The sequence below is a fragment of the Lampetra fluviatilis genome, chromosome 9 (genome assembly GCF_964198595.1).
Source record: "Lampetra fluviatilis chromosome 9, kcLamFluv1.1, whole genome shotgun sequence".
Taxonomy (NCBI): Eukaryota; Metazoa; Chordata; class Hyperoartia; order Petromyzontiformes; family Petromyzontidae; genus Lampetra; species Lampetra fluviatilis.
This window is the reverse complement of record NC_136283.1, coordinates 12,815,229-12,842,130: the sequence shown is the minus strand read 5'-3', so window position 1 is coordinate 12,842,130 and position 26,902 is coordinate 12,815,229. Positions and strand designations below refer to the sequence as shown.

At 52.9% G+C, this 26,902-nt stretch overlaps 1 protein-coding gene across 1 annotated transcript in view; it reads right to left on the bottom strand.

The window, feature by feature from the left end:
• LOC144934222 (uncharacterized) overlaps positions 1–26,902 on the bottom strand; it is a 115,984-nt gene that overhangs the window by 52,458 nt on the left and 36,624 nt on the right. Inside the window, exons 5-12 of the mRNA XM_078859829.1 lie at positions 26,331–26,357; positions 24,153–24,215; positions 21,777–21,848; positions 19,936–20,070; positions 18,543–18,578; positions 17,003–17,029; positions 16,607–16,651; positions 14,646–14,681 (exon numbers count right to left, since the gene is read on the bottom strand). Coding sequence (XP_078715955.1) covers positions 14,646–14,681; positions 16,607–16,651; positions 17,003–17,029; positions 18,543–18,578; positions 19,936–20,070; positions 21,777–21,848; positions 24,153–24,215; positions 26,331–26,342 — 426 coding nt within the window. The 5' untranslated portion in view covers positions 26,343–26,357. The remainder of the gene's footprint in view (positions 1–14,645; positions 14,682–16,606; positions 16,652–17,002; positions 17,030–18,542; positions 18,579–19,935; positions 20,071–21,776; positions 21,849–24,152; positions 24,216–26,330; positions 26,358–26,902) is intronic.

Genomic DNA, 26,902 nt, shown 5'->3' with positions numbered 1-26,902 from the left:
AAAAGTTTTGTTTAGGGTGGGAAGTGAGTAGTGGGGGTTTGGGGGGGTTGAGGGGGTGGGGGATAAAATCCCGGAGCGCAAAGTGGGCCCTGTGCATGGCGACTGCTCGCGGTCTGGGTCGGAGCGAATCGTCAGCGGAAAGCGGTAGCTCCCGGGCCAAGCACGGGGGGGGGGGGGGCTGGCGGGTTTCGCAATCGTCGTGCGAGGAGCGGCTAGAGGAGAAGCGCCAGGCCCACCGGGGCCGCGCGCCGTCTAATCCCGGCGATGTTTCCCAACACGCGACGAGACCCGCTCTCCCAGCTCCAACAAAAACACTTCACTCGGCGGCGCTCCTCCTCCTACGCGCCCCGACGCGGCGGGCCCCGGCTAACGCTGCAATAACAACGTCAAGTGAGCGCCACGCGAGCACTGAGCGGGCGTTTAAATCACTTCGTCTTCATTCGTTTATCATTTTCAGCCCGTAAGCTTTCGCGACCACCGATTCGTAATGGATTTTTTTGGGTTTGGCTCGCGCGGGTCAACCGTGTGTCGCGAACGCTCCGCCACCCCATGCAGCCGATTAATAATCTCACAAACATTCAAATGGCCGTGAGACTGCTCTCCAACACACACACACTGGTGTGCTGCTGAAGCAGGCATTCATTGGCACGTTTGTTGACGGGACAACTTTCTTAATCGGCTGTGTCAGGTGGAGAAACGTTACACGACACGCATTACACTTAGGTGATGCGACCCCAAAAAAAATCAGTTATGAAGCAATGTTCAGCCCCTTTGTAAATTCAAGGCTGGACGAGGGCTCCTGTACGCTGCGCTCGCAAGCTGTCGGGATTGCGTCACCAAACTTTGTCAAGCTGATGACGGCGATGCCTTCGCCACGCTGGTCACAGAGTGGGTTGGTGAAAACCAAGAGCGACAGTGTAGCGGTTAGTACGCCGTGTTACGAACCCCACGACTCGAGTTTGATTCCCACTCACGGCCAACACCAGTGATGATCATCTGAACTGGTCCTAGGCCTCCGCCCCTAGGTCGACTCAGCCTCAAATGACTACCTGGTGCGGCGAGGAGACAAAGGCGGCCGGGCGTGGTGTTGGCCACCCACCCCCTCCTGTGCCGTGCCAGTCTCCGTAGGTGCTCGCTAACAGCACTTGCCCCAACAGTCTGTTCAGGCTATACAGGGAATATTTTGACTTTTGGTGAAAGTCAGAGCGAGTGGAGGGGGGGGGCATGGGAGGGGCTGCAAAATCGGGTTCACATATCACTCACCACTGATGTCAGCCAAGGTGGCTGGGTTCACGGTGCAATTGCACGAACCGCTGCGTCACCAATCCTCCCACGCATAACTTATCGTGGAACTATATGGAGACCCACCATCGATCACCTTCACTCATTTTCACTCCGCAATAAAAGGCGACCTAATAATTACGTGCCGCGCACACGCGAGGCCTTTGCGTCCGAGCGTTTCTGAGGAACGTAGAAACAATATATTCGGCGGTACACGTCATCTCGTAAGGCCTGCCAGGAGGTAACTATTTAGCTCATTACACCATTTCATGCATTTTTGACGCTTGAGTCCAAACAAACTCGAGGCGAAAAAACAAGCCCACGCCGCCGTCGGTACTCTGCGCTCGCGAACAAGATGTACCGATGGGGTCGGCGAGACGGTCAGTACCAGGAAACCAGGAACGCTACCGTGTGGCTTAAATGAGGCTTCCCAGCAGTCGATCGCACGCACGCATGCACACGCACGCACGCATGCACACGCACGCTTCCGATCGCGCGCGTGCACGCACTCGCGCACGCTCACGTAAATCTTTATTTTTTTTCCCCTCGTCCTCTTCTGCCGTAATTTTCCCAAGGAAAAAAAACGTTTCCGCGGAGCTGGTGGTCACCGGGGGACAACCGGTGTGAAAAGCGAGACTCTGGTAATTGCTGCGTCAACACCGCTGCCGTGTCGCGCACAAAACGGGTTTGCCGCGAGTGCCATGGCCTGGGGTGGGTGAACCACGAGGCCTCTCTCCGGCTCGGTTCCCTTCCCAATCTCTGGCACCCCCAGCAACTCTCAACATCGCCACCCCGCTCCCCACAGCAATGTCTAACCACGGCTGCATGAAGGTCTTCCCCGTGCAGTGTCAGCAAATGAGGGTTGTTTGACCATACCACGTCACGCTGGTCATTGCATTTGATGGACCAGTTGAGATATCACTCGGTCACTGATGTTAGTCGCGACAGGGAATCGAACTCGGGTGGTCGGGTTCATAGTACGGTGCACGAACCACCGGGCTGAGGAATCAGAAGACCAATGTGCGCGTATTAGGTCACAATTGTGAAAGGGGCTTTTTTATGCAATGCATTAAACTGCTGCGGAGGAACATTCATATAAACTATAGAAGCCCAAACGATCTACGATCTTACACTGTGTGACTGTCGGCTTCTGCGCCACATTGTATCATTCTGTTGCCATCGAAATGACGATAATTATGTACGAGCATCATCAGCCGCTGTCTCCATCCCCCGCTCCTTGCACACGAGCCGACCTCATCGTTCCGTCACCGCTGCCCTCCTACGGCTGCCGCTCCATCACCAGTCTCATCCACTGGCCACTGCCTCCTCCTCCTCGCCACGACGTGCCCTGCCAAAGCCCACCTGCTTCACCTTAACAGTCAATAAGGCTTCTCCGATTTGTATAAATCTTCAGGCAGGATTCAAGTTTTACTTTCTTTCCCATTCACCCCGAAAGAGGACAAGGGAGGCGCGTGCCCACGCCACAACACGTGCGCTGCCACGCGGCGACATTTTGACTGAGCCAAACCGCAACCAAGTCACCCGGGGGCCACAGGCGCGTCACCCCGTGGGTCTGGTGCATGCCGGGAGGTGCTGCAGGTCACAGTCCACCATCATCGCCACTATTGCCGCCCACGCCCTCTCACCGCCGGATACCCCACATCAGGTGCCGTTCATTTACCTAACAAGCCGCCTGTAAAAGCTCCTAGCAAATCAAACCAAATCACCGTGTCAATGGTGCGACGGCGGTGCGATACGATGATAGCATGATGATGGGGAGGGGGGGCAGCAGTGCACACCTGCGTATGGCTATTTTCCCGGCCGTCGGTTCAGCCGGGATTGTAAAAAGAAAGCTCAAAATGAAGCCACGTCCATCGCGAGGAGCGAACGCGGCGCTGCCCTGCGGGCCACGGTTGCTGCCCAACAGGCGCGGGCGCCGCGGCCGCTCGTGAAACATCTGCCTCTGGTGATTTTCGTTTGTTCTCACGGCTTAATAAAAAACAAATCCCGGTGTATATTATTACACATCTGTATTTGAGCCGCGATGCCGCGCTCGGCAAGAAAGGAGCGCCTTTTGCCTGAACTTCAAAGGAGGAAATATAAAAATTGTATTCGTGCGTCCGCTGTTCATTGGCAGTCAAGGAAATTAAACTTTTCCACGGCGTTACGGCAGACATTTCCAAATTGGCTGCTACATTCCCCCCCTGCCCCCCCCCCTTTCTGCAAAGACCACTGACCGCGACGTAATAAATATCGCGATGAAGTTCAGGTCAGCTGTTGCCAATTTAACTCACTCGCGTAATCATTTTACATCAACTTCGAGCTCGTTACGTAACAATGGAGGTCGTTGTTTTGTGCCCTGTGCTGCTAACACTTTTCTCCGGCAATAAATCTCGGCGGCAGGCCCCCGAAGGCGGCATGAGCGGAGATGTTTTGGTGAGAGGTGTTAACGGGGCCCGGGCGAGGTCACCCTGTGTTGTGGATTTCTCCCCTTCCACCCCGAGGCGCCTTCGTGACGCGACCCAACATGTGGCTCCGCGTCACTCCGCTTCCCCGCGTCACTCTGCGTCACTCCGTCACTCCGCTTCCCCGCGTCACTCTGCTTCCCCGCGTCACTGCGCGTCACCCCGCTTCCCCGTGTCACTCCGCTTCCCCGCTGCAATAGGGGTGAGACCACTGTCCCCCCACTAGCCGACCACACTGTGAGAAGGGCGACTCAAAGACCCCTCCCTCGACGCCGAAGTGTCGATTGAGTTTAGAACGTTACACGAGAGGGTGATGCGGTCTTTTCCCAGTGATGATGATGATTACATGTGGCACGACAAGCTCCTGTAAGGCTGAGTCGATCTAGGGGAGGGCCGAGACAGAGTCAGATTACCCCTTGCCACTATAAACAAGAATCCTCTCAAATGTGTCACTTATGTTGGGCTAAGGATCTATTTAAAGCTCAATGTGCGAACCACAATGGGCACCACTTTTCATTTACATGAACGACTACAAAGACAAAAATCCCCCGTATAGCATTCACATACTGTTGGGGCAAGTGCTGTTCACGAACACCTATGAAGGTCGGCACGACACTCGAAGGGGAGGGTGGCCAGCACCACGTCCGGTCGCCTTTTTCTCCCCAGTGGCGATGTTTACACACCGCACCAGGTTACTCATTTGAGGCTGAGTCGATCTAGGGGAGGCCCAAGACCGATTCAGATAATTGTCACCGGTGTTGGCCTCGAGCAGGAATCGAACCCGGGTCTCCAGGTTCGTAGAACAATGCGCTAACCGCTACACTACCGCTTCCCACATACACACGCGCACACACGTGTGTGTATACATCCCCTTCAGAAAAAAACCACTGAGCCCAAAAATAATAACTGTAATTTATAAATAGGGAAGCTTAACGTCTGAATTAGTGCCTAACGCCCACACGCACACCGTGGGTGGGATTTAATCGCTCCAGAGTGCACAGCACCCTGTTCAGAACAAGTTTAGCCCATCTCATCAGCTGTCTGCCCAATAGCCAAGAGGGTAATCTTCTCATAGGTATGCTCCTGCTTGGGGAGGCCGTCATCCAGCAGTGGATGGTCTCTGCTCTCGCTGCTTCACTAACCAGCAACGATCATCATGGAGAAGTCACGGTCGACCGACTCCCACGAGCAACCCGCAATGGAGGAGGGGTCCTCATTCAGCCTCAGATTGTTAAAGGCCTGTACAATGAGCAGAGTATGTGGACCCATTCGGACTGCAATTCACACGGAAATAATTTGTCCGGATTTCTGAACGAGGGAGAAACGCTCGCAAAGCGCCACGGCGTCGGACGCGCTCAGGTGAAGTGACTTTTTCGTCCACGCTGGGATGGCGGCGGCCCCAACGATTGAGGAAGTCGAAACCGACACGTGACGGTGATAAAAAAAACCCACTAAATCCCGGGGCCTTGTTACGGCATTCGAGCGTTGCCTGTTACTTCAAATTTGACGGCGACCGCGGCGCCGACCGCGACTTGTGCGGAGGAAGCGAACGCTTCCGCCGCGTGTCGCTGACCCGGCACGTGGCTTCCACGTGTTTTCTTGTGTGACCAGGGGATCATGGGAGGCGTGCTCGGTGTGGAAGTTATTATTGTTATTTTTTAAACGGATCACGCGCAGCGAACGTGCTTGCTGGCTCAAAGTGTGCCACAACCTGCGTCGGGGCCAATAAAAATACTCGTCAGTTCGTGGGATCAATTACACACACACACAAAAAAACTCGAATGAAAGTTCGATTACTGAAAAAAAACATTTGAAATTAGTCTAACAGAATTAATTACCCGGATCCGGCTGGACCGCGCGGTGCGAGCAAAATCGCGGCCGCTCCCAATCGCAATCGGAAGGGTTTGAAAGTTCAAAACCCGGTCAGGGGGTCAAGCTCAGCCTTTCATCCGCCCCCGGTTTCAATCGAACGAGTACCACATTGTGGGAACTTAACCGCAGCAGTCCTCTGCGTAGATTTGCCCCCACCATAGGAATGCGGAATTTGCATTAATTGCCCCAGAGTTGTAAAGAGTTGATGACCCAACACGGCCAATATGATGATGTGGACGTGGACAAGGTGAACAAAAAAACCAAGTCGGACTTGGGCGGCCTCTCGACCTCATATGTCCGCTGCTTTACCCCCGCGGAACGATGCGGCAAAAACTGTTGGAGCATAGTGGAGCGAACGCAAAGACGACTGTACGTCGGTCTGTCTGCTCGGCTTGTCGCCTCCTGCGTCAAGCGCATTCTTGGGCCACGGTGGACCCGCACAGTTCCGGGGTTGGCCACGAAACTGCGTCAGCCGTGGCCTAGAGGGCCCAGATAGCATCCGGCTACGAGTGCTCCCCTCCCGCCTACCGGTCGCGATAAGCCCACGTGGCTAAACCCAAATGTAATGAAACCCAATAAATTAATCCGCGTACGTATTGTATGCTGAACTTCTTTCACACCACTCGTAGCCAACCGCGCTAATTGGGGATGCGATGGTGTCAATGGTGCGATGGCGGCGTGATGCGATGATGATATGATGATGTGATGATTGTGACGTATGTATTTGAAATGGCTTGTTGTATGTATGCATGCTGAACATCTTTTGCACCGTACGTAACCAACCATGATAATCCTTGTGGTCAACCCATGTCATAATAATAACAATAATCCCACATTCTGAAACTCATCTATTAAAGTCAAGGGGTAGAATGGTGGGGCAGTTGCAAGCACACGGCAACGTTAACCCGAGTGTGAGTCCTGGCCAGGGCGACAACTGAACTGGACCTGGGTACCCACTCCACAAGCCTGCACTGACCAAAGTGGTGAAGTATGGTCAAACAACCATTGCCGACGCACACTTGGAGAGGCCTTCATTTAGCAGTGGACTGACATAACTCTATGAATCAAGTGATACAATAAGCTCATGTGATAAACTCAAATGTTAAAACTAAACGTGTAAGCCACATTACTAAGAATACTTCCGAAAGATCCAGCCATGCATTTATATATGGCATTAAAATATACTCAATGTATTTATAGCGTAAATTTGTCAAAATGTTTGAAACATATAAAACAAAATGGGAATTTTTTTCCCTCTCCCGCTATTTGTGTTGCCTTCGCAAGAGCGGCCGGCGAAGGGTACCCACCTTTTCTCCCCGCTTCCCGGGGAAGCCTACATATCCCCTCTCCCCCTGCGAGCAGAGAGGCACAGGTACACACACGAGCACACACGCACGAGCGCACACACACACACATGCACACACACACACGAGCGCACACACACACGAGCGCACACACACACGAGCGCACACACACACGAGCGCACACACACACACGAGCACACACACACGAGCGCACGCACACACACACACATGCACACACACACACGAGCGCACACACACACACGAGCGCACACACACACACGAGCGCACGCACACACACACACGAGCACACACACACACGAACGCACACACACACACGAGCGCACACACACAACGGAGCAGGAGACAGAGAGAAAGGACGGAGCCCGAAAACAAAGATGAAGGGTAGAGACAAAGAAAAACAGCAACATGAAAAATACATTTAAATAAATTGTTGTTGGTGTTAGTCCAGCCCAGTGGTCGCGACACAAGCCAGTGGGCAGAAACTACAAGTGCCCGGGCCCTCTGAGCTGATAAAGTCACGTGCCCGCACAGGAAACAAGCCGGGGCTGAGGAGCTCAATCCAAACATTCGGCTCGGCACTTCTTGGGGACAACACAAAGATGTTGGATGTTGGAGCAATGCACCTCGGCGTGCTCGCAAATAGCTGCAGCGGCGCGGCGACACGCGGCACCACGTGGCACGACGTGGAAACACGCGGCAACACAACACACGGCAACACACGGCAACGTGCGACAACACACGGCACCACGTGGCAACACGCGGCAACACAACACACGGCAACACGCCACACGGCAACACACGGCAACACAACACACGGCAACACACGGCACCACACGGCAACACAACACACGGCAACACACGGCACCACACGGCAAGACAACACACGGCAACACGCGGCAACACAACACACGGCAACACGCGGCAAAACGAGTGGGGAGGTGGCACGAATGCACTTAGTCTTAGCGGGGCAAGCACAGCGAGTGAGTTAGCAGCAACATTTACTTAGTTTGCTCATTGATAGGAGTAGTAGCTTTGCAGATATTTTCTTACATTCGTTGTTACAGTTATTTACCCAGGTTAGCGACACCGAGTCTCAAGACTCTGTTGGCAGTAGGGGGGCGATGTTGCTCTCTGTAATCCTATTTAAGCAAATTGACAAGTGAATTTTCACACATTTGGGATGTTTGGCCAATACCAGTTAAATTGTCTGCGTGTTTTTTTGGATTCACGTGAAGGGTGTATTAGAACCAGCAGTAAATGCAGCATGCTCGCTAGCAGCAGCAGCAGCAGCTGTAACACAGCAAGTGATTTCGTGGCGGCAGCAACTATTCACTATTTTACTATTTACCAGGTAAAGCCCACTGAGCTATCAGCTCTTTTCAGAGGTGGCCTGGCAGGAACGGGGAGAGCGAGTTAGTGGTGGCACTAACGGGGAGGGCGAGTTAGTGGTGGCACTAACGGGGAGAGCGAGTTAGTGGTGGCACTAACAGGGAGGGCGAGTTAGTGGTGGCACTAACGGGGAGGACGAGTTAGTGGTGGCACTAACAGGGAGGGCGAGTTAGTGGTGGCACTAACGGGGAGGACGAGTTAGTGGTGGCACTAACAGGGAGGGCGAGTTAGTGGTGGCACTAACAGGGAGGGCGAGTTAGTGGTGGCACTAACAGGGAGGGCGAGTTAGTGGTGGCACTAACAGGGAGGACGAGTTAGTGGTGGCACTAACAGGGAGGGCGAGTTAGTGGTGGCACTAACGGGGAGGACGAGTTAGTGGTGGCACTAACGGGGAGGGCGAGTTAGTGGTGGCACTAACAGGGAGGACGAGTTAGTGGTGGCACTAACAGGGAGGACGAGTTAGTGGTGGCACTAACAGGGAGGGCGAGTTAGTGGTGGCACTAACGGGGAGGACGAGTTAGTGGTGGCACTAACGGGGAGGGCGAGTTAGTGGTGGCACTAACAGGGAGGACGAGTTAGTGGTGGCACTAACAGGGAGGACGAGTTAGTGGTGGCACTAACAGGGAGGACGAGTTAGTGGTGGCACTAACAGGGAGGACGAGTTAGTGGTGGCACTAACAGGGAGGACGAGTTAGTGGTGGCACTAACGGGGAGAGCGAGTTAGTGGTGGCACTAACAGGGAGGACGAGTTAGTGGTGGCACTAACGGGGAGGACGAGTTAGTGGTGGCACTAACAGGGAGGGCGAGTTAGTGGTGGCACTAACAGGGAGGGCGAGTTAGTGGTGGCACTAACGGGGAGGGCGAGTTAGTGGTGGCACTAACAGGGAGGGCGAGTTAGTGGTGGCACTAACAGGGAGGGCGAGTTAGTGGTGGCACTAACAGGGAGGACGAGTTAGTGGTGGCACTAACAGGGAGGACGAGTTAGTGGTGGCACTAACGGGGAGGGCGAGTTAGTGGTGGCACTAACGGGGAGGGCGAGTTAGTGGTGGCACTAACAGGGAGGGCGAGTTAGTGGTGGCACTAACGGGGAGGGCGAGTTAGTGGTGGCACTAACAGGGAGGGCGAGTTAGTGGTGGCACTAACAGGGAGGGCGAGTTAGTGGTGGCACTAACGGGGAGGGCGAGTTAGTGGTGGCACTAACAGGGAGGGCGAGTTAGTGGTGGCACTAACGGGGAGGGCGAGTTAGTGGTGGCACTAACGGGGAGGGCGAGTTAGTGGTGGCACTAACGGGGAGGGCGAGTTAGTGGTGGCACTAACAGGGAGGGCGAGTTAGTGGTGGCACTAACAGGGAGAGCGAGTTAGTGGTGGCACTAACAGGGAGGGCGAGTTAGTGGTGGCACTAACGGGGAGGGCGAGTTAGTGGTGGCACTAACGGGGAGGGCGAGTTAGTGGTGGCACTAACAGGGAGGGCGAGTTAGTGGTGGCACTAACAGGGAGGGCGAGTTAGTGGTGGCACTAACAGGGAGGGCGAGTTAGTGGTGGCACTAACAGGGAGGGCGAGTTAGTGGTGGCACTAACAGGGAGGGCGAGTTAGTGGTGGCACTAACAGGGAGGACGAGTTAGTGGTGGCACTAACGGGGAGGGCGAGTTAGTGGTGGCACTAACAGGGAGGGCGAGTTAGTGGTGGCACTAACAGGGAGGGCGAGTTAGTGGTGGCACTAACAGGGAGGGCGAGTTAGTGGTGGCACTAACAGGGAGGGCGAGTTAGTGGTGGCACTAACGGGGAGGGCGAGTTAGTGGTGGCACTAACAGGGAGGACGAGTTAGTGGTGGCACTAACAGGGAGGACGAGTTAGTGGTGGCACTAACGGGGAGGGCGAGTTAGTGGTGGCACTAACGGGGAGGGCGAGTTAGTGGTGGCACTAACAGGGAGGGCGAGTTAGTGGTGGCACTAACGGGGAGGGCGAGTTAGGGGCAGCATTAAGCTAAGCGGGAGAGTGAGTTTGGGGCGGCAGTACCTTCGTGCCTAGAGGTCCGGCTGGCCCGGGTGGTCCAACCTCACCCTAGCGCGACACAGACACGGCCAACGATGTCACAGCGTAACGGCCGACGCGGACGCGACCGTGACGGGGACGTTACGGACTCTTACCCCGCCCCCTCCACGAGCACTAATATGCGACTGAACGAGCGTGGGAACACGTTTCACGTGTGTTTGGCGGGTGGGAGGGGAGAAAGCGTGCACCCGGAGAGGACGCACTCGTATGCGGGGATAACTCTCGATAGAGCTCGGTCATTAACCCCCTCCTGCTGTACTGCATCTCACGGCGCTGTCGATCCCTACCCCCCCCCCCCCCCCCCAAGGCAGCGAGGGTGGCAGTGCCACCCTCGGCCCGTCGCCACGGCCCCAGAGGCGCGGGTCTCGCTCCCTCGCCACGCGGTGAGCGCCCTCGAACAGGACCACGGCGCCATAGCGCGCGACCCGCGCCTCTCGCCGTGGGCCGTTGTAACAACACGTGCGTTGATGAGAGCAACACACAAGTTCATCACGGATGAAACGCGAGCCGCTGGGCCGCGGTGGTTGCCTTCATCTGCACCCCGCAAGCGTGGGAGAGACATGATTTTTAACAGGCCGTAACCGCGCTAACTAAGCATAGTGGGGGGGGGGGGATCGGACTGCCGTCATTTTCTCCCCAATGCGTGACTGAGTTGAAGGCAATGTTCATTTGATGGAGGTGAAGCCAGCTCACCAGACAGATAAAGTGCTCGTCACAAGCGAACAACGATACCTCGCTGATCTCGTGAAGGAGCATAAATCATCATCACGTGAACTCCGGTCATCCTCGCAGGCAGCGGCGTTTGGATGGCCACCGAACAAACAAAGACGGTCACTGCACCGCGCGCTTTCGGATGCGCTTCTGTGGCCGTCTGGAACGCTCTTCCTTCCCATATTAGGAAGCCACTGGAGCTATGCACTTTTAACTCTAGATTGAAAACTATTTTTTAATGATTATTATGTTGATATTCTCGTCCTTTCCTCACACCTCTGAGAAGCTACGTACGGTGCGAAAGAAGTTCAACATACATATATACTCTGAAACCTTTTACCCTGCATCTGTTTCACACCCGCTGCGTTTATCCTTTTGGCGTGACATCATATACATCGCCTACAATTTCTACTACTTGTCAGCGGGAACGCTATGAGATTGTGCGTCGCAAATGTATATCAGTTTCAAGCGCCAAACATCCCTCTGGTAAATGTTAAATTAGAACATTTTCTGTAATTATCGACGAGAACCTCAATCAGACTCATGGAGATCCACTGCTACCGCCTTCCCCACGGCACCGTTCAGAAGATTCGCAGGAAACGTTCTGCTCACGGGACTGATTGTCGTTTTTTGTTGTTTCAGAGGTCACATCTTGAGGGAATGCTGCCCACCGGGGTCAGGGTGGTAAGGACACGGGCGCGGGCGAGGTTAAGCGTTGAGACCGGCGAATCTGGGGCTTGCAATCCGGCGACTTTTCCGGTGAGTAATAGTAAATAAATCGCGGGTGATGTACTTGATGTCACGCCAATCATACAAACTCGGGTGCGTATGAAGTGTTTCTGTTCAGATTCGACGCTACGCACATCCACATTGTATTGTATTGGGAAGAATGAGTTCAGGCGAACGGAACGCGCGACTTCTGGTCGCCGTGCCCCTCCACAGACCGTCAAATATGTGCTATGAAAGAGGGCCATCGCCAGAAATATCACCTCTTTTAGATTTTCTTTTAAGGCCGCAGTGTTGTTGACGAATGTGTTGAGTTTGTTTTCTGTGTTCATCGTGCTATCGCGAACTAAGCATCATCACCAACTAACTTGTTTAATTGAACGGTTGCTCATCACCATCGAATGAACAATGCCTTCAATGCAATAAACCGAGCCGTCACCTCGATGAGCACCGGTCACGTGCTGGCAAGTCATCATGTTTGTACTGCTCAAGGGAGCTCCAGTGGTCTCTCGCTGTACTTTACACATCCTGATCAGTGTGGGGGGGGGGGGGGTGGGGGTTTGGGGGGGTGGAGGGGAGGCTCTACCTGCCCATACAGGTACAGCCGTGATTCCTGAAGCGGCGCGTCCATGGTCACGCACGCGGATGGTAGAAACGGCGCCTGAATTGCGAGCCCGTCCCGCATCGCGACGCAAACATTCCGGTCGATTTTGCCCCGACACGGTTTTGCGGTGCGAGTGCGGGAACGTTTTTTTCCCGTTCTGTTTTTTTCTCTTATTTTATTCCCCCAGAGGTCATTTCCCTTAAAAACAGAAGCGAGTACCCGGGGACAGGCGCGCGTTGCTGCCCGTGGCGCCGAGCAAATAAACAGCGGCCTCAAGGCCTCACCTCAATCGCATTCCCCTCCGGACGCGCCGCCGCCGAAGCCGCGTGCGGCGCTTGCTCGTCGCGCTGTCAAACGCGCGTCCCCCCCCCCTCCCTCCGACCTCTGAACTTAAGCATCGTATTTCTCGCCAAGATCAACAAGCGTTGAAATTAACGTGCTACCGTTTCGCTGCTCGACACGCTGCGTCTCGGCGATCAGGTGCAGGGAACAGTGATCGGCAGCAACGTTACAGCCGGAATTCATGAAGCAGCGGCGACACGCAGCGTGGGCGGACGCACAGTCCCGGCCCACGAACCCCGGGGATAAAAATCCCACACCTGGCACAAAAAACACATCCGGTACATCGCTCGCTACGGCTGTGGCTGCAAGTCACGTGCCTGATCTAGTCTATGAGCGAGCTGGAAAACATTCAGTGCGTATGGTCATCGCGGCCAGAAGTTGCACGGAGCATTAAGTCACGCAAGCCGCTGTTTTGATCGCGTGTCCGAAAGGCACCCCCCCTCCCCGCCCCCCTCCCAGAAAATGTCTCCGTCTTTCGGGCGGTGGAATTTGGTCAAGTAAAGAGCGATACGCGGGACCCCTTGATTTCAAGAGCTCGCGCTAATTGTCCCCCTGGCCAGCGGCCGATAATGACTAGCACCAGGCCGGCGCAGGGCTGCTCCGTGGAGACAGGCGCGCGCGAAACGTGTTTGCCATTACGGGCAGCAGGCCTCCGCCGCAATCATCACGTGAGCGTTCCCTCGCGCGCTCCCAGCTCAGACTAACGAGCTCGGCCGCTTTGCACAGCGCGGTCCGGACGGGCGGGGGGGGGGGGTGTAAAATCCGCTAGACGGTGGCGGCACAACCCGTGCCGACGAAATGTCACGGTCACACATGAGCTCTGTCTGCAATTGAGGTGGGGGGAGGGGGGGTGGGAGTCCTGCAGAAACTGAATAACCCGCAGCGGCATCTCATTGTCAACAAAGTGGGCTTGTGCTGAGAGAGTGAATTGTGAAAATCGTCACGTGACCACCTGGGTGGATACGATACGATGAAAACCATCGAAAGTGGAAGCTGGCAGCGCGGGTTAGCTTTAAAAAGTGGGGTTATCAAAAATACAACTTGCACTATTTTGGTGTTTTTACGCAATAATCAACAGTATTCTTGTTTACCGTCACTCCGCTCTGTGCCAATTGGCCCAATGTCAACAGAGTAATTTGTGCTACTACACGAACGCCACATGGCTCCGGCTCCAGCAGCTCGAGAGCCGCCCCCCCACCGCAACCCACCCCCCCCCCCACCTCATTGCATCCCCGTATCCGTGGACGCGTGCAGATGGATTAATCGTGTAACTTTGGGATAGGGCAGGATTTGCATATATTTCATTACCAACACCATGGCGATGATACAAAACGGTCATTCGTGAAATTGACCAAACATCGCCATGCAGAACCCTCATGAAGATGAGTCTTGAGACTTAAGTGAGGCTTTCCTCGATAAACAAATGGCATTACTGTGCTGGTATCATTATTATAATGGACAGTGCCCGGCCCCCACCAGACCAGGTTAGCGTGGCGAGTTGCACGGGCTGCGAGCGTCCCTCTGTTTCTCACTGTGACCTCTGTGGGTGTCTCTCTATGCGAGTCGAATGGTTTCTATGCGAGAAGCCACCGGTTCCTCAGCGATCCACCTGCACGCGTCGCCATCCGAGGCTGGAAAACAACCCTGGAGCGGAGTTTGGTCGGCTCCTCAAACCTGGCCGCAAGAACCGCCGCTGCTCACACAGCGGGACAAATATTGCGATTGCTGGCAGGTATTTGTACGTGTCAATGGTTGCCAACTTGTTTGAGATAACATTCGGTCTCGTGCTGCTGTATAAAAAAAGAAGGGTGGGCAGTGAATAGACTCGGATGTCACTGGCATGGCCCGCATGAGGCCCGAGTGCAATCTCCTCCTACCTTCCATCCCATCATGCCTGGCAGGCCGGACTCGCCCTGTGTGCGAGAAGACAACACACCGAGCGTTCAAGAAGCTGAATACGTGCAACATAAACACAGACACACACACAACAACTACGGCCACCAGGAGGGCCTCCCCAGTAAACATGCAACGTTGCTGCATGTTTACCTTTGGACCATCGTTTGCCAACTTTGGTCCGACGTTACACATTTGCTGCGTCCGCACGCAGTGCGAGTCAGGGGGCCTATTTGACCATCCTTCACCTCGCTGGTCAGTGTAGGTTGGTGAAGGTGGGGGAGTTGGGGGAGGTGGAGGGGGGGAGCATAGATATCAGAGCACAGCACAGTACAACACTGCATTCGCTGCTGGGGTACGGGACGCACGTTGTGTCGTGCTGTTGAGCGCAGACACGTTTCCTGTGAAAAGGAGCTAATCCTGAGAGCGATCGGAACCAGATACAATCTTCTGCCCTCGTGCAAAAATGCTTCATAATTCATATAACGGTTCTGCACCATTTGCTATTAAGCATTTTCTGTTTTTGTTTTTTTTTGCTTTTTGCGGTCGCGGGAATTTCTGCTCCGCGGTAGCGGCCGGGCGCGGGAATCCGCGTCTGCCCGGCGGTGCCGAGCACTGAGCGACCGCTTCCCCCCGCCGCTCGTGATTAATGACCGAGCCCGTTCCGTCTCGCGAACGAATGAGAATGAAGCCAGAACTGCGTTTAAGTGTGACCCTCCGAGTGGCGTCTTGGTTACACAGAGCTCGGCGTGGAATCGGGAAATGAATTACAGCTACCCTCAGCCTGTTTGTCGGTGTGCGTGAAAGCCCAATCCGAGATTCGAGGACAGTGACAGAGAGATCCCTGAAGGGGAGATTGGGACATCTGGCCAATCGATCGTTCGAACAATGTCTCCATTTATCTACATCGGCCGTGCATGTGCCTTGTGTCCTTTATTCGTAGGTACGGCATTGCGCAGCAGAGGGCAGTGTAGGAAATGTATTGTTGCACTGTACTGCTATGCTCCCACGTGTACGCTTCCCAACTTCACAAAATTCTTGGTTCTTTCGGTAAAGTCACGTAGAATGGAAATAATAAAACAATAAAAATTCAACATATTATTATGTTATTTAATTTTATTATTATATTATTATATTATATTATTATTTTAATTGATTATGTTTTATTTTTATTTTATTATTTCCATTCTACGTGACTTTACCGAAAGAACCAAGAATATGAATCCCTGCAGTCACGAAAGCTTTACATCGAAATTTAACTTCACAAAAGGCGCACCAACCAACGCAGGGAAGCATTCGTCAAACATTCTCTACGATGCCCTCAAGTGTATTTTGTTTAACTGGGCGAGAACTCAAGACACCAGTGACAAGTCTCACATGCAAGAGTGAGCCCCGGGTCACGAAAATTACGAAAGCAAAACAAATCAGGATGAAGTACAGCAGTGAAGGAAAATCGAAACGAGCGCAAAAACAACTGTTACGTGAGAAATCGAAAATATTGCAACAAACTTAAATCGACGTTCGATAATTCAATTCCCGACAGATCATCCAGAAGTGGATCGACAAAAGTGTCCATCACGTGCTCATGAATTAAATTATCAACAAAAGTGTCCGTCACATGCTCATGAATTAAGTTATCAACAAAAGTGTCCGTCACGTGCTCATGAATTAAATTATCAACAAAAGTGTCCGTCACGTGCTCATGAATTAAATTATCAACAAAAGTGTCCGTCACGTGCTCATGAATTAAGTTATCAACAAAAGTGTCCGTCACGTGCTCATGAAATAAATTATCAACAAAAGTGTCCGTCACGTGCTCATGAATTAAATTATCAACAAAAGTGTCCGTCACGTGCTCATGAATTAAATTATCAACAAAAGTGTCCGTCACGTGCTCACGAATTAAATAATCAAATTATTTGACGGAGTTTGTGAGAGCACCGACCTTCTCTCCCGTCCTGCCCTGGAGGCCGCCGTCTCCCTTCTCCCCCTGCGGACGATCGCAGATGAGAGGCGAGGCAGATGAGAGGCGAGGCGGATGAGAGGCGAGGCGGATGAGAGGCGAGGCGGATGAGAGGCGAGGCGGATGAGAGGCGAGGCGGATGAGAGGCGAGGCGGATGAGAGGCGAGGCGGATGAGAGGCGAGGCGGATGAGAGGCGAGGCGGATGAGAGGCGAGGCGGATGAGAGGCGAGGCGGATGAGAGGCGAGGCAGATGAGAGGCGAGGCAGATGAGAGGCGTGAGGTCACAAGCACAGCCGCCGCCGCGATCGCAACGAAACCCGCGGAATGTGACGAGTTTGAAAAAAAGTGATGTAGAGAGAAAAGTTGTCGACGCTCACCTGAAGCCCCGGCAGCCCAGGTGAGCCCTGTGGAGTCAATACAAAATAACCAGCAGCATGAACTCTCCGTGGCAGCCTTGTTTTTTTAGTTTATCCTGGCTGCTACTGGCCTTACGACGCTCGTAACAAATAAGTGTGCGCGTTAGCTCTAAGTAGGGATGGGATTCAACGGGGCTCGTGGAAATAGCCTGTTATGTTCACAGAGCTCTCACTCTCGAACAAGTTACATATGGGCCGGGTATTTTACGCCACTATGGCAAAACAACAGATGGAATCGAAGAAATTAAACTAATACACTGTCATGAACTGTCATGCACGAGTAAAAAATAAAATAAAACTCAACGAGAACTCAAGACACGTGACTTTACCGAAAGAACCAAGAATATGAAAACTCAACACATTCGGCAATAACACTGTGGCCTTAAAAGAAAAGCAATATATAATAGGCGACGTTTCAGGCAATGTCCCTTATTCACAGCACATGTTTTTTGCTATTGTTGTTAATTGTGCTTGTGCACGACTACCAACGCAGCAGCATCACCACCAAGTAAACTCTTCTACAAGTTAGAATCGGTACGCAATGATGACTAAACACTTCGTCGTCATTGCATCGCTGCCACGCGTCTTAATTCGTTAACGCCGTGATGTCACGTGAGTGCAAATTATGGAGCGCTTAATGACGATGACATTAAAATCGCTTCACTCCCCCCCCACCCCGTTAACGACGCTTTTTCAAACTTCAAACATGGGACAGCCCGGGTAGAATATAAAATAAAATACAAGCAAAGATCAGGCACAAAACAGTGTTAAACTTCAAAGTCATATCCTAGGAGAATGAGGTGTTTGGGAAAGCAGCGCCAATCGCGGGGCAGGCTATTTAAAGGAGTCGAAATTGTGCTCGGGAGACTTTCGTGACTTATGAAGCGTCAATACTAATTACGAGTGGGGCGGCAACCCGAATCCCAGGGCATGCAGCTCACACATAGCTCACACAGTGGGTGTAATCTATTACTTTACTTTACCCAGGAAAGCCTCACCCGAGTCTCAAGACTCTTGTTAAGGAGGGTCCTGCCAAGTTTTCACAGTGGCGGGGGGTGGGGGCGAAGTTTGCTTTGTGTTGTAATCCCAATTGAGTAGTTTGCCAGTGACATTTTTTTGTTGCATAGGGATGTTATTGGCAAATATCGGTGACATTGTATGTCGAATTATTTTTTGAGCTGTGGGGAGGAAACTGGAGAGCCCAGAGAAAACCCCCATGCAGAACAGGGGGGGGGGGGGGGACATATACAGAAAGGTGTCCTAGCCGCGAATTGAACCCACCCAGTAAACCTGTCACTTTGGCCCAACGTTTGACCAACGTTAGACCAACGGTTCCAACCACATGCCCAACGTTGGCCCAACATTGGCATGTTCACTGAGCAGGTCCTTCTTGCCGCCAGGTGTTTCCACTGCGCCACCCTGCTGTCCCCCCTTAGACAGAAGCCGCTTGACATTTGGGTTACGTCTTTAAGCGCAGACGAACGCTCGCTCGCTCACTCACCTTGGAGCCATCCTTGCCAGATTGACCGGGCTCACCCTGCCGAGGAACAGACACGAGCGACAAACTGCGTGAGCGGCTCAGCTCGGGGCTGGACCCGGCTAGCCAGGCCGATCGCACCTGCGATTAGCACGGTTGGCTACGTACGGTGCGTCATAAGTTCAACGTACCCATACGTACGTACGTACGTGCATGTACGTGGGCAGCAGCGCACGGGGCAGCGTGCCTAGGCGCCGCATTCTCACGGCGTGACTCACTGAGGGTGCAACGCAGACCGAGCGAGGCCGAGAACAGCTGATGTTACATAATTGGGCCTCGCCGGACACCGAGGGTGAGGTTTGCTTAGGGGGCCAATTATAAGAGAGGTGGCGGGGACGGTGCTGGTGGTTGTGGTTGTGGCCATTTCGGTGGAGCGTGGCGGGTTACAAGAGAGGAGCGCACAGAGGACAAGCGCTGTTAGCGAGCGCCTATCGAGGCCAGAATGGCGAACGGGGAGGGGGTTGTGGTGGGTGGCTGGGACAACAAAAATAAAAAAAGAGCCGTGGAAAAAACCGACGTCCCGCGATTGAAAATCCCGATGAGATGTTTTTCGCCGGCCAAGCGCGCAAAATTCCCGAGCGGATGTTTAAGATAATTTCCGGATTGATATTGGGGATGAGAGGGCGGGTGTTATTGCAGGGATAAAGGCGCTGGGGCACAGGTGGATAAGTGGGTCACGCACGCACACACGCGTGCACTCATGCACTCGCAAAACACGCAGCGCAGATGTGGGGATGTGCTGCGTCCCTTGCACCGCCACACACACACCGCACATGCTCACGCATGTGCACGCTTTGCAGATGCACACACCAATACATATACATGTATATGCATAGACAAGGAACTCGTGTTTAGCTGGCATGGTCCATCAGGGGGGTAGAGCACCATGGCTGGTGGCCACCTTTGTCTCCTGAGTGTACATTTTCCACACTGTGCCAGGTCAACCGAAGTTAGGTTGAGGACAGCTTCACATATCACTTGCCACTGATGCGAGCCGTGTTCGGGAATTTAACTGTGACACAACAAAGACCCCCCGTGTAGCCTTAACAGACTTTTGGGGCAAGTGGTCTTAGCGAGCACCTATGAAGGCCAGCACAGCACATGAGGGGGTGGCTGGCCAGCACCATGCCTGGCTGTCTTTGTCTCCCTTGTGGCGATGTTTTTTAACAACCGCACCAGGTACTCCTTTGAGGTTGAGTCGACCTAGGAGAGCCCCAAGACCAGTTCAGATAATCGTCACTGGTGTCGGCCGTGATTGGGAATAGAACTCGGGTCACCGGGTTCACAAGCGCAGCGTGCTACCCGCTACACTACAACTCCCCACAACTCCGACACACACACACACACATGCACTCACCGGTAGCCCCAAGGGGCCACGGGGTCCGTCTTTCCCCATATCGCCCGCCGGCCCTCTGGGTCCTGGCAGGCCGATGGGACCGATGGGGCCTGGCGGGCCGGGTGGTCCGGGCGGTCCCGCCTGGCCCTGGTCTCCCTGGGGACATCAAGCCAAAGACGCACTTGGTTGGCCGCTGCGTTCACGGCACGCGGCTCTCTGCGTCGAGTGGGTCGTGGGCGGAGGGAGGAGGCTGCGCGCGGTTTTGGCCACCGCCCTGCACCTCACGCAGGGTGCCACGGCCTAGAGGACCATGTGGGTTCTATTATTTAGAGTATTTGGCTGCTGTACATTTCCACGTGATAAGCCACTTCGTTGAGCTAACATTTGTGGCCAAGTTGCCTCGGAAAAAGAGCTACGTAGCTCAGTGGGCTTTACCTGGTAACATTAAAATAATTTAGTTTATTATCCTCTCAGATGCGGTTTTCGGTACCGCGTGTTATATCCGACGGTTCGCCCCACGTGCCGGGAGCTTTATCGGTTCTTCATCTTCTTCAGGTTCCAAAGTTACTAACGATGTTGCTAATATTTGACTAGTTCTAAAAAAACAATTAACCCTGCTCATCGCTCTTCACAAAATTACACCATTACCTCTCATACACCACAAATATCGCAAACTTCTTCTTGCGCATGGATTAATAACGGCAGATTCATTATGCAAATTTGCTCTGGCACACACGAGTGACACAGCGACACAACGGCACATCGTCATCGTCATCATCGTCATCATGATCATCATCATCGTCATCATCATCGTCGTCATCGTCATCATCATCGTCGTCATTGTCATCATCATCATCGTCATCATCATCATCGTCGTCATTGTCATCACCATCATCATCGTCATCATCATCACCATCGTCGAGAACCGAATACGAGCACAGGTGCACACACCGCAGCCCCGCCCCCCCACGGGGTACCCTGGAAGCAGACGGGCGCGTTAAAAGCCGCGGCTATCGCTGGAATCTCAGCAGCTACAGCTCGATGCTATCCGACCTTGGTTGTAATTACTCTTGAACCCATTCCTGGGCTGAAGGAGGCAGGAGAATGGGTTTGTGATGATCCGTGTTTGGACAACTGGCTCGCGAGTTTTATTTCGCTCCGATCTGAAACGCGCGGTGCGGAGAAGGTCGACGGCTTTGAAGGTCAGATGTAGAAAAAAAAGCCACGTGGATAAGGAAGATGGAAGATGGAAAAACAAGAGGCGAGATTCGTGCAGCGCTGGTGCACCTGCAAGCACGCACGTGTCCTTGCGCGCGTACATCTCCCTAAGGAGGTGCACGCGCACATCACATTAGCACACACTCCTGCCGCATCGCCTCTCCGTATTATTCATATGGAGACATGAAGAGCTTTGGTCGATGCCAGCAATGTCAATTTCATGACCGGATGGATGCTGCTTCCCAAAAGTGCAGGCCTGAGGCTCCTATCGTAGACATGCCTTTATTTATTTAGTCATAACATCTGCTTAATGTTTCCCAATCCTCGCGATTACAACTGCCATTTCAACGCGCTCAACAAACCAGGGCAGCTCGCACGCTCTCGCCGATAGATTTTTGAGCTTTCAGCAGAACGGGGACCGGCAGGCAACATTACGAGCGGCGCGTCGTCCGCCCGCTCTGCTCACGATCGCAGGACGGCGGACGGAGGTGGGCCGGGCGCGAGGGCCGACCGCGCATTTTGGCACGGGGCATTGGCGGGCGAAGGAGCGCCTTCAATCAGACGTCGGTGTGGCGCGGGGTGGGGGCGGGCGGGGGGGGAACGCGACCCCACGCGCAGCCGAGGGTGGGCACGCTGGAGTCTACCTTCATGATCCGCCGCTTAATAATGTGCTGGTCGGCCGCCAGAAAGCTGTAAGCCGTTCGAGGAAACACCAGCTGAGAGGACGGAGGGTCGGTCACGCAGGCGAAAAGGATTGGGGGGCACGGGCAGCAGGAGAGGAGAAACACGGCAGAGGCAGGAGAGAGTCGGGAGAGGCAGAAGGTAAAAGGGAGGGAAAAAAAAGACAGCCGTAAAGAGAGAGATGAAAAGCCTGTACTTGATAAACGTCACAATCGTCTAGAAATCGGAATCCAGGTGCGAAACAACAAACCCGCCTCTCAGTGCCGGAATTACCGTTACCTGTCCCACATGCAGCGCTACCCTCACAGGTGCGTATGATTACCGTCGGCACCTTAGACAAATCTTCAGGGAACATAAATTAGACGGTAATGTGCCGTGATTGATATCCCCTCAGTGTTGAGAGAGGCGTTGGGGGGGGGGGGAAGCAGCTCCCACTTTTACAGAATTATGTTCGTTTCATATTTTCTCACCCCCCCCCCCTCCTTCGCTGGCACGTGTTTTTGGCAGGCGCGCGCGTTATTCACGCGCCTCCGCCATGGGGAGACGGAGAATGAGACGAAGAAGCGTGAGCAGGAGGAGGAGAAAGCAAAACTTTTCCTACTCCACACATCAATCTGGTCTCCAGCTTCCTCTTTAATTTCCGGGCGCCTGTATTTGTCGGTGTTTTGATTGGCTGCCCAGATTACCTGTGTTTTGATTGGCTGCCCAGATTACCTGTGGATTCCGACTCCCGGGCTGTTTGAGCGCACAATCAGATTTGGCCAAGAGGCTGATCACCTCAACTTTAAAGTAGAAAAGACAAGGAGACTGGATGAACATGAAAAAATAGGCGCAGTTTAGTAACCGCATGTTCAAAGCTCTCATAATTCTTCATGTCCGCGGCCAGATTTAAAAATCACGCTCGCCTCCGAGCGAAAGACAAGCGCAGTGATGTATTCCATGTACCCCTGTCCCACCAATTATTCCTCTAATTAACGCCTCGCTGCTTGCAAAATGCAGCCAGTCAGACGGGCTGTCTGGCAAGACCTCCGTATGTCTGGTGGTGGAACGAGCCGAGATCGCTGAGAATGCAAGGGAGTGGGCAAAAAAAGTTACAATTCCCGAGAATAATAAATGTACAATTCCAACTGTGGTTTGCGTCGTTGTGATAGGGGACTGCCTCTTTAGTTTGCAAGCAATGTGCTCGATGTTTGCAGCGAGCAAACACGCAGGCCTCATTCTAAGGAGCCAGCCTCCTGGTCCAAACGACACGGCCTCTTCGCCAAAATCTTGACCATCGCCCACTTCATTTGGTCTCCTGCCCAACGTCAACGGATCTCCTTATCGTCTGCCGTAGGCTTGGCTGGGGGAATCCAACCTTCGCCCGAGACAAGCTGGGCCAGTGAAACCCCCTGGTTAAAACGAGGCAGAGCTCTGTCCGTGGCAGCCTGGCCGAGGTCATCAGTTTTCTTGGCAAACTCCCATTGTGCGCGTCTCGGATGGAACCCGAGATGGAACAGGGGGGGGGGGGGGGCGAGAGGGGCCACCGAGGCCGACCCCCTGCGCTGACAGGGTCCAGACAGAAATGGCTGGATTCCAACGACCACTTAAACACAGGTCACTGGGCTTTCGCCAAACGCGCAAATTTTGTCTGCCGCCCGGCCACCGCGATGTGGGTGGGTGGTAGAACGGAGGTGGATTTTGTATTCTTCGATTCGTCAATTTGTAAAATAAGTAAATGCGTTTTTTTGGGGGCCCAAATTTGTTGCATGCAAGAATGGAGAAAATAGTTTCTAAATTCTATGGTACAATTTATGATGATCGTTTTGGCTTAGAAAATACATTACCAATGAAAAACTGGGTCATATTTGATTGCCTTACAAATCGAAATTGCATAATTGCATTTTATTAACAGAAGCTATTGCCTCACAGCTACCGCACTAAACGGGCAGACAGAATTATGGCGCACAAGTGGTGCCACAAGCGGTGCCACAAGCAGCCCAAAAGAGTCTCAGACGGCTAAATTTGAAAACAATAAATTTTCCAAAGTGGCCAATCGGAGTGAGAGAGAGTCCATCGGCAGAAAAGAGAAAAAAATAACCCATTGCTCAATCCCGCCAGCAAATTCAGTGTTTCTGAACGAACCAAGTAGCCAAATTTTATTGGCGAAAAATATCACTCAAAGGTTCTGCGAGTGGCTCTTGGCCCAGCCGCGGTGCCATGACCTGTGCTTGCGTGGAGCGGTGGCCCAAGCCAAAGGTGTGCACGCTGTGTGGCCACGGCCACAGCCTGTGACGGCGCAGAATTTGGCACTTAAACCATCCCACGACCAAACCCCCCCACCCCCCCAGAACACGGACCTTCATGTGGATCTGGTTACTGTGCAGAAGATGGCTGTGTGTGGGCGGTAACCCCGGTAAGCCCTGTCGCGTGACGCGACAAAGCCATGAGCAGGAGAGGGGATTGTGGGGTTGGGGGGGAAAAACACATCACAACGCACAGCAAAACATGGGTGAGGCATGCAAACACACATCATCACACGGGCTTTGGTTATTCATCACTGGGGCCCTCGGATTTTCTGTGATGTTTTCGTTATGCGTTTGCCTTTTTTGTTGTTGCTTACATTGGACATTGATTCATCACTTAAAATCCAGGTCCCTATTTATCACGTTAGAAAACAAAGCAACTGTTCGCTAATTGTTAAGAAGAAACGAAAGTTATGCAAGCTCAGACACAACTCATCATTACGTAATTCAATCGCGAAGCAATATGTTAGGTCTAGGGCAACAAAGTATTTTCTGAGAAAAAAAACTGGTTTCATTTTTAAAGCCATGGCTCCATTTACTCCTTTATCAATTGACGGAATGTGGTTTGGCATTTTTTTTTGTTCGGCCAGAAATTATTCAAGAACATCAAGAGCAGCTGCAGTTTGGGCCGAAGTCAGTTTCTCATAGGCCTCAAGTGAACAGGATCCCTGTGGCTCTGGCCGTCTGGGCCCTGTACCCTGCGACTGCCTGGGCCCTGTACCATGCATTGCCTCGGCCCCATGCCCTTGCACAGCCTATGTACCGTGCCCACAGACCTCCCCTGGGCGCTAGAGGCAGTGCTATCGTCTCGATCGCTTGTCGTGGGTGGCACGGGCGAGGTTCGCTCAGGAACGATTAAATCCAACACGGCCTACTGCACCGGTCACTCTGATCAAAGCCTCGCTCAAAGTCAAATGCTGCCCCACTAGTCGTAGGTGGAATTGTTTTGCAAAGTCGCTTTGAATTTTATTTTTGCCAAGAAGGTTTTTTTTTCTTCTTCTTCTCCAAAATAAATGCTAGCAAAGCCTGTCATCAGTGTTCTGGCAGCCGTCAAGATCTGAGGGGCTGAGGCCGAAAGGGGCTTGAGGGTTCTTAAGTTGGGCGAGAGGTGATCGGATTTGAGGAGGGTCGACACACGATCACAATCCCTTCACCTCTGCACTGGCCCAGCCTTCATTTAAAGGGCCGCCCTCATTTAAGCCACGCTCGCGTTACAGATTTTGGGCCGGCAATGGCAGCAAAGGGCAGTTTTCCGATGCTACTTAGAGATTTTAAACAGAAACCTCATCTGTTTGTCTAGCCTAGGCATTTGGCTTAACCCGGGGCCATGAAGCGAACCTATTTGGGACAGCGAGCCAGACGGTTTAACGGTAAATGGATGTCCCTCGCTGTCTGGCCTTCTGGGAAGCTTTAATCTCTAATAAGGCTCCTTTTCATTTAGCATCAACCACCGCGCTGCAAACTATTTAAATTACGGTAACAGCATTTTTGTTCATAACGAGGCCATTATTGCGCACGTGAAACTTTTGCGTAGCTTCAGGGATGGTAAATAGTGAGACGAATTGTGTAAGCGACGGCGGCATTTCAGCTCGGGTACAACCGCGGTGGAAGAGCGCAGATGCTGCTAAACCCAACTCCCCACGACGCCTGTGCGCGTCTGACTCGACCGCAAACAGCCACACGGACGAGCGGTTGCCAGGGCCCGGCCACCAGACAAACTGCCACCGATCAGGGGGGGGGGGGGGGGGTGGGACTCTCCGGGGCCTCACCACGGCAACCCGCGGGCTGCACCTCTTCTCTCTTTGTTTTGGGGAAATTTGGCAGCAAATTTGGAGAAAAGAAAAATATAAAATCCTCCGCGAGCCGCAGACAAGATCCACATGCGCGCGGCGTAATTGACGCCCGCTTCTGTTTGTTCTGGGCGCTCTGCTGGCTTCTGCCGCATTCCTCTTTTGCAGATTATGTCAGCAGCGAATTAAGTGACGGATCGGAATTCTCGCTGCCACTTCTGGGCTGCACGAAATCAAACAAAATAGCAAGTGCAGTGGAGCCAAGCTCTCCGCTCCACCCCCCCCCCCAACCCTCTCTCTGCTCACCCCACCAGAGCCGAAAGGAGGCAAGTTGAAATAGAAAAAAACCCACACGGCTGTTATTTTAATGTTAGTATCTCGAGGCTCAAAAAGCCATGCGTAATTAAAACAGCTGCGGGCCGGTGCCTCGATTCCACCTTACCCTCGCGCCCATGTCACCCTGGTCGCCCTGCAAAAGAAGGAGATCATTGTGTGAAGTGGTGGAAAACGCGACGGGCGGAGAGGTAAAATGGACATCAAAAAGGGGAGAAATATCTCGGTTTGTTCGAAATTAAAATTGCCCCTTTTTTGTTTGAAAATCGGTAACTTTCCATCGTTAGCAAAAAAAAACCTGATTTGTTGATCTTAATCAAGCTTTGCTCGTCGAGTGTGTTGCGATTCAGGCGTGAAGTTTTTCGCAGTCGCATCATCATGACCGTGACCGTGATTGGATGGAATCTGTCCCATGCGACATATCTCAACTTAAAAGTGATTCGCTACGTCCGAAAAGCGACGCACTACCGCAATGATTCATTGTACTGTACATCTGTATTCATGTACAGTGGGGTGTCACGCAATATGCCTTTCAGCTTTCTGGGCCCCACACCTCTCAAGTTGTTACTTTTGGTGTTAAAGTCAACAGCTGCATCTGCCAGCCTACTACTCTGTCTCACATTTACAAGTTGCTCAGAACACAATTCCCTTACTTCTCAGCATATGCGCTTATACCACAGG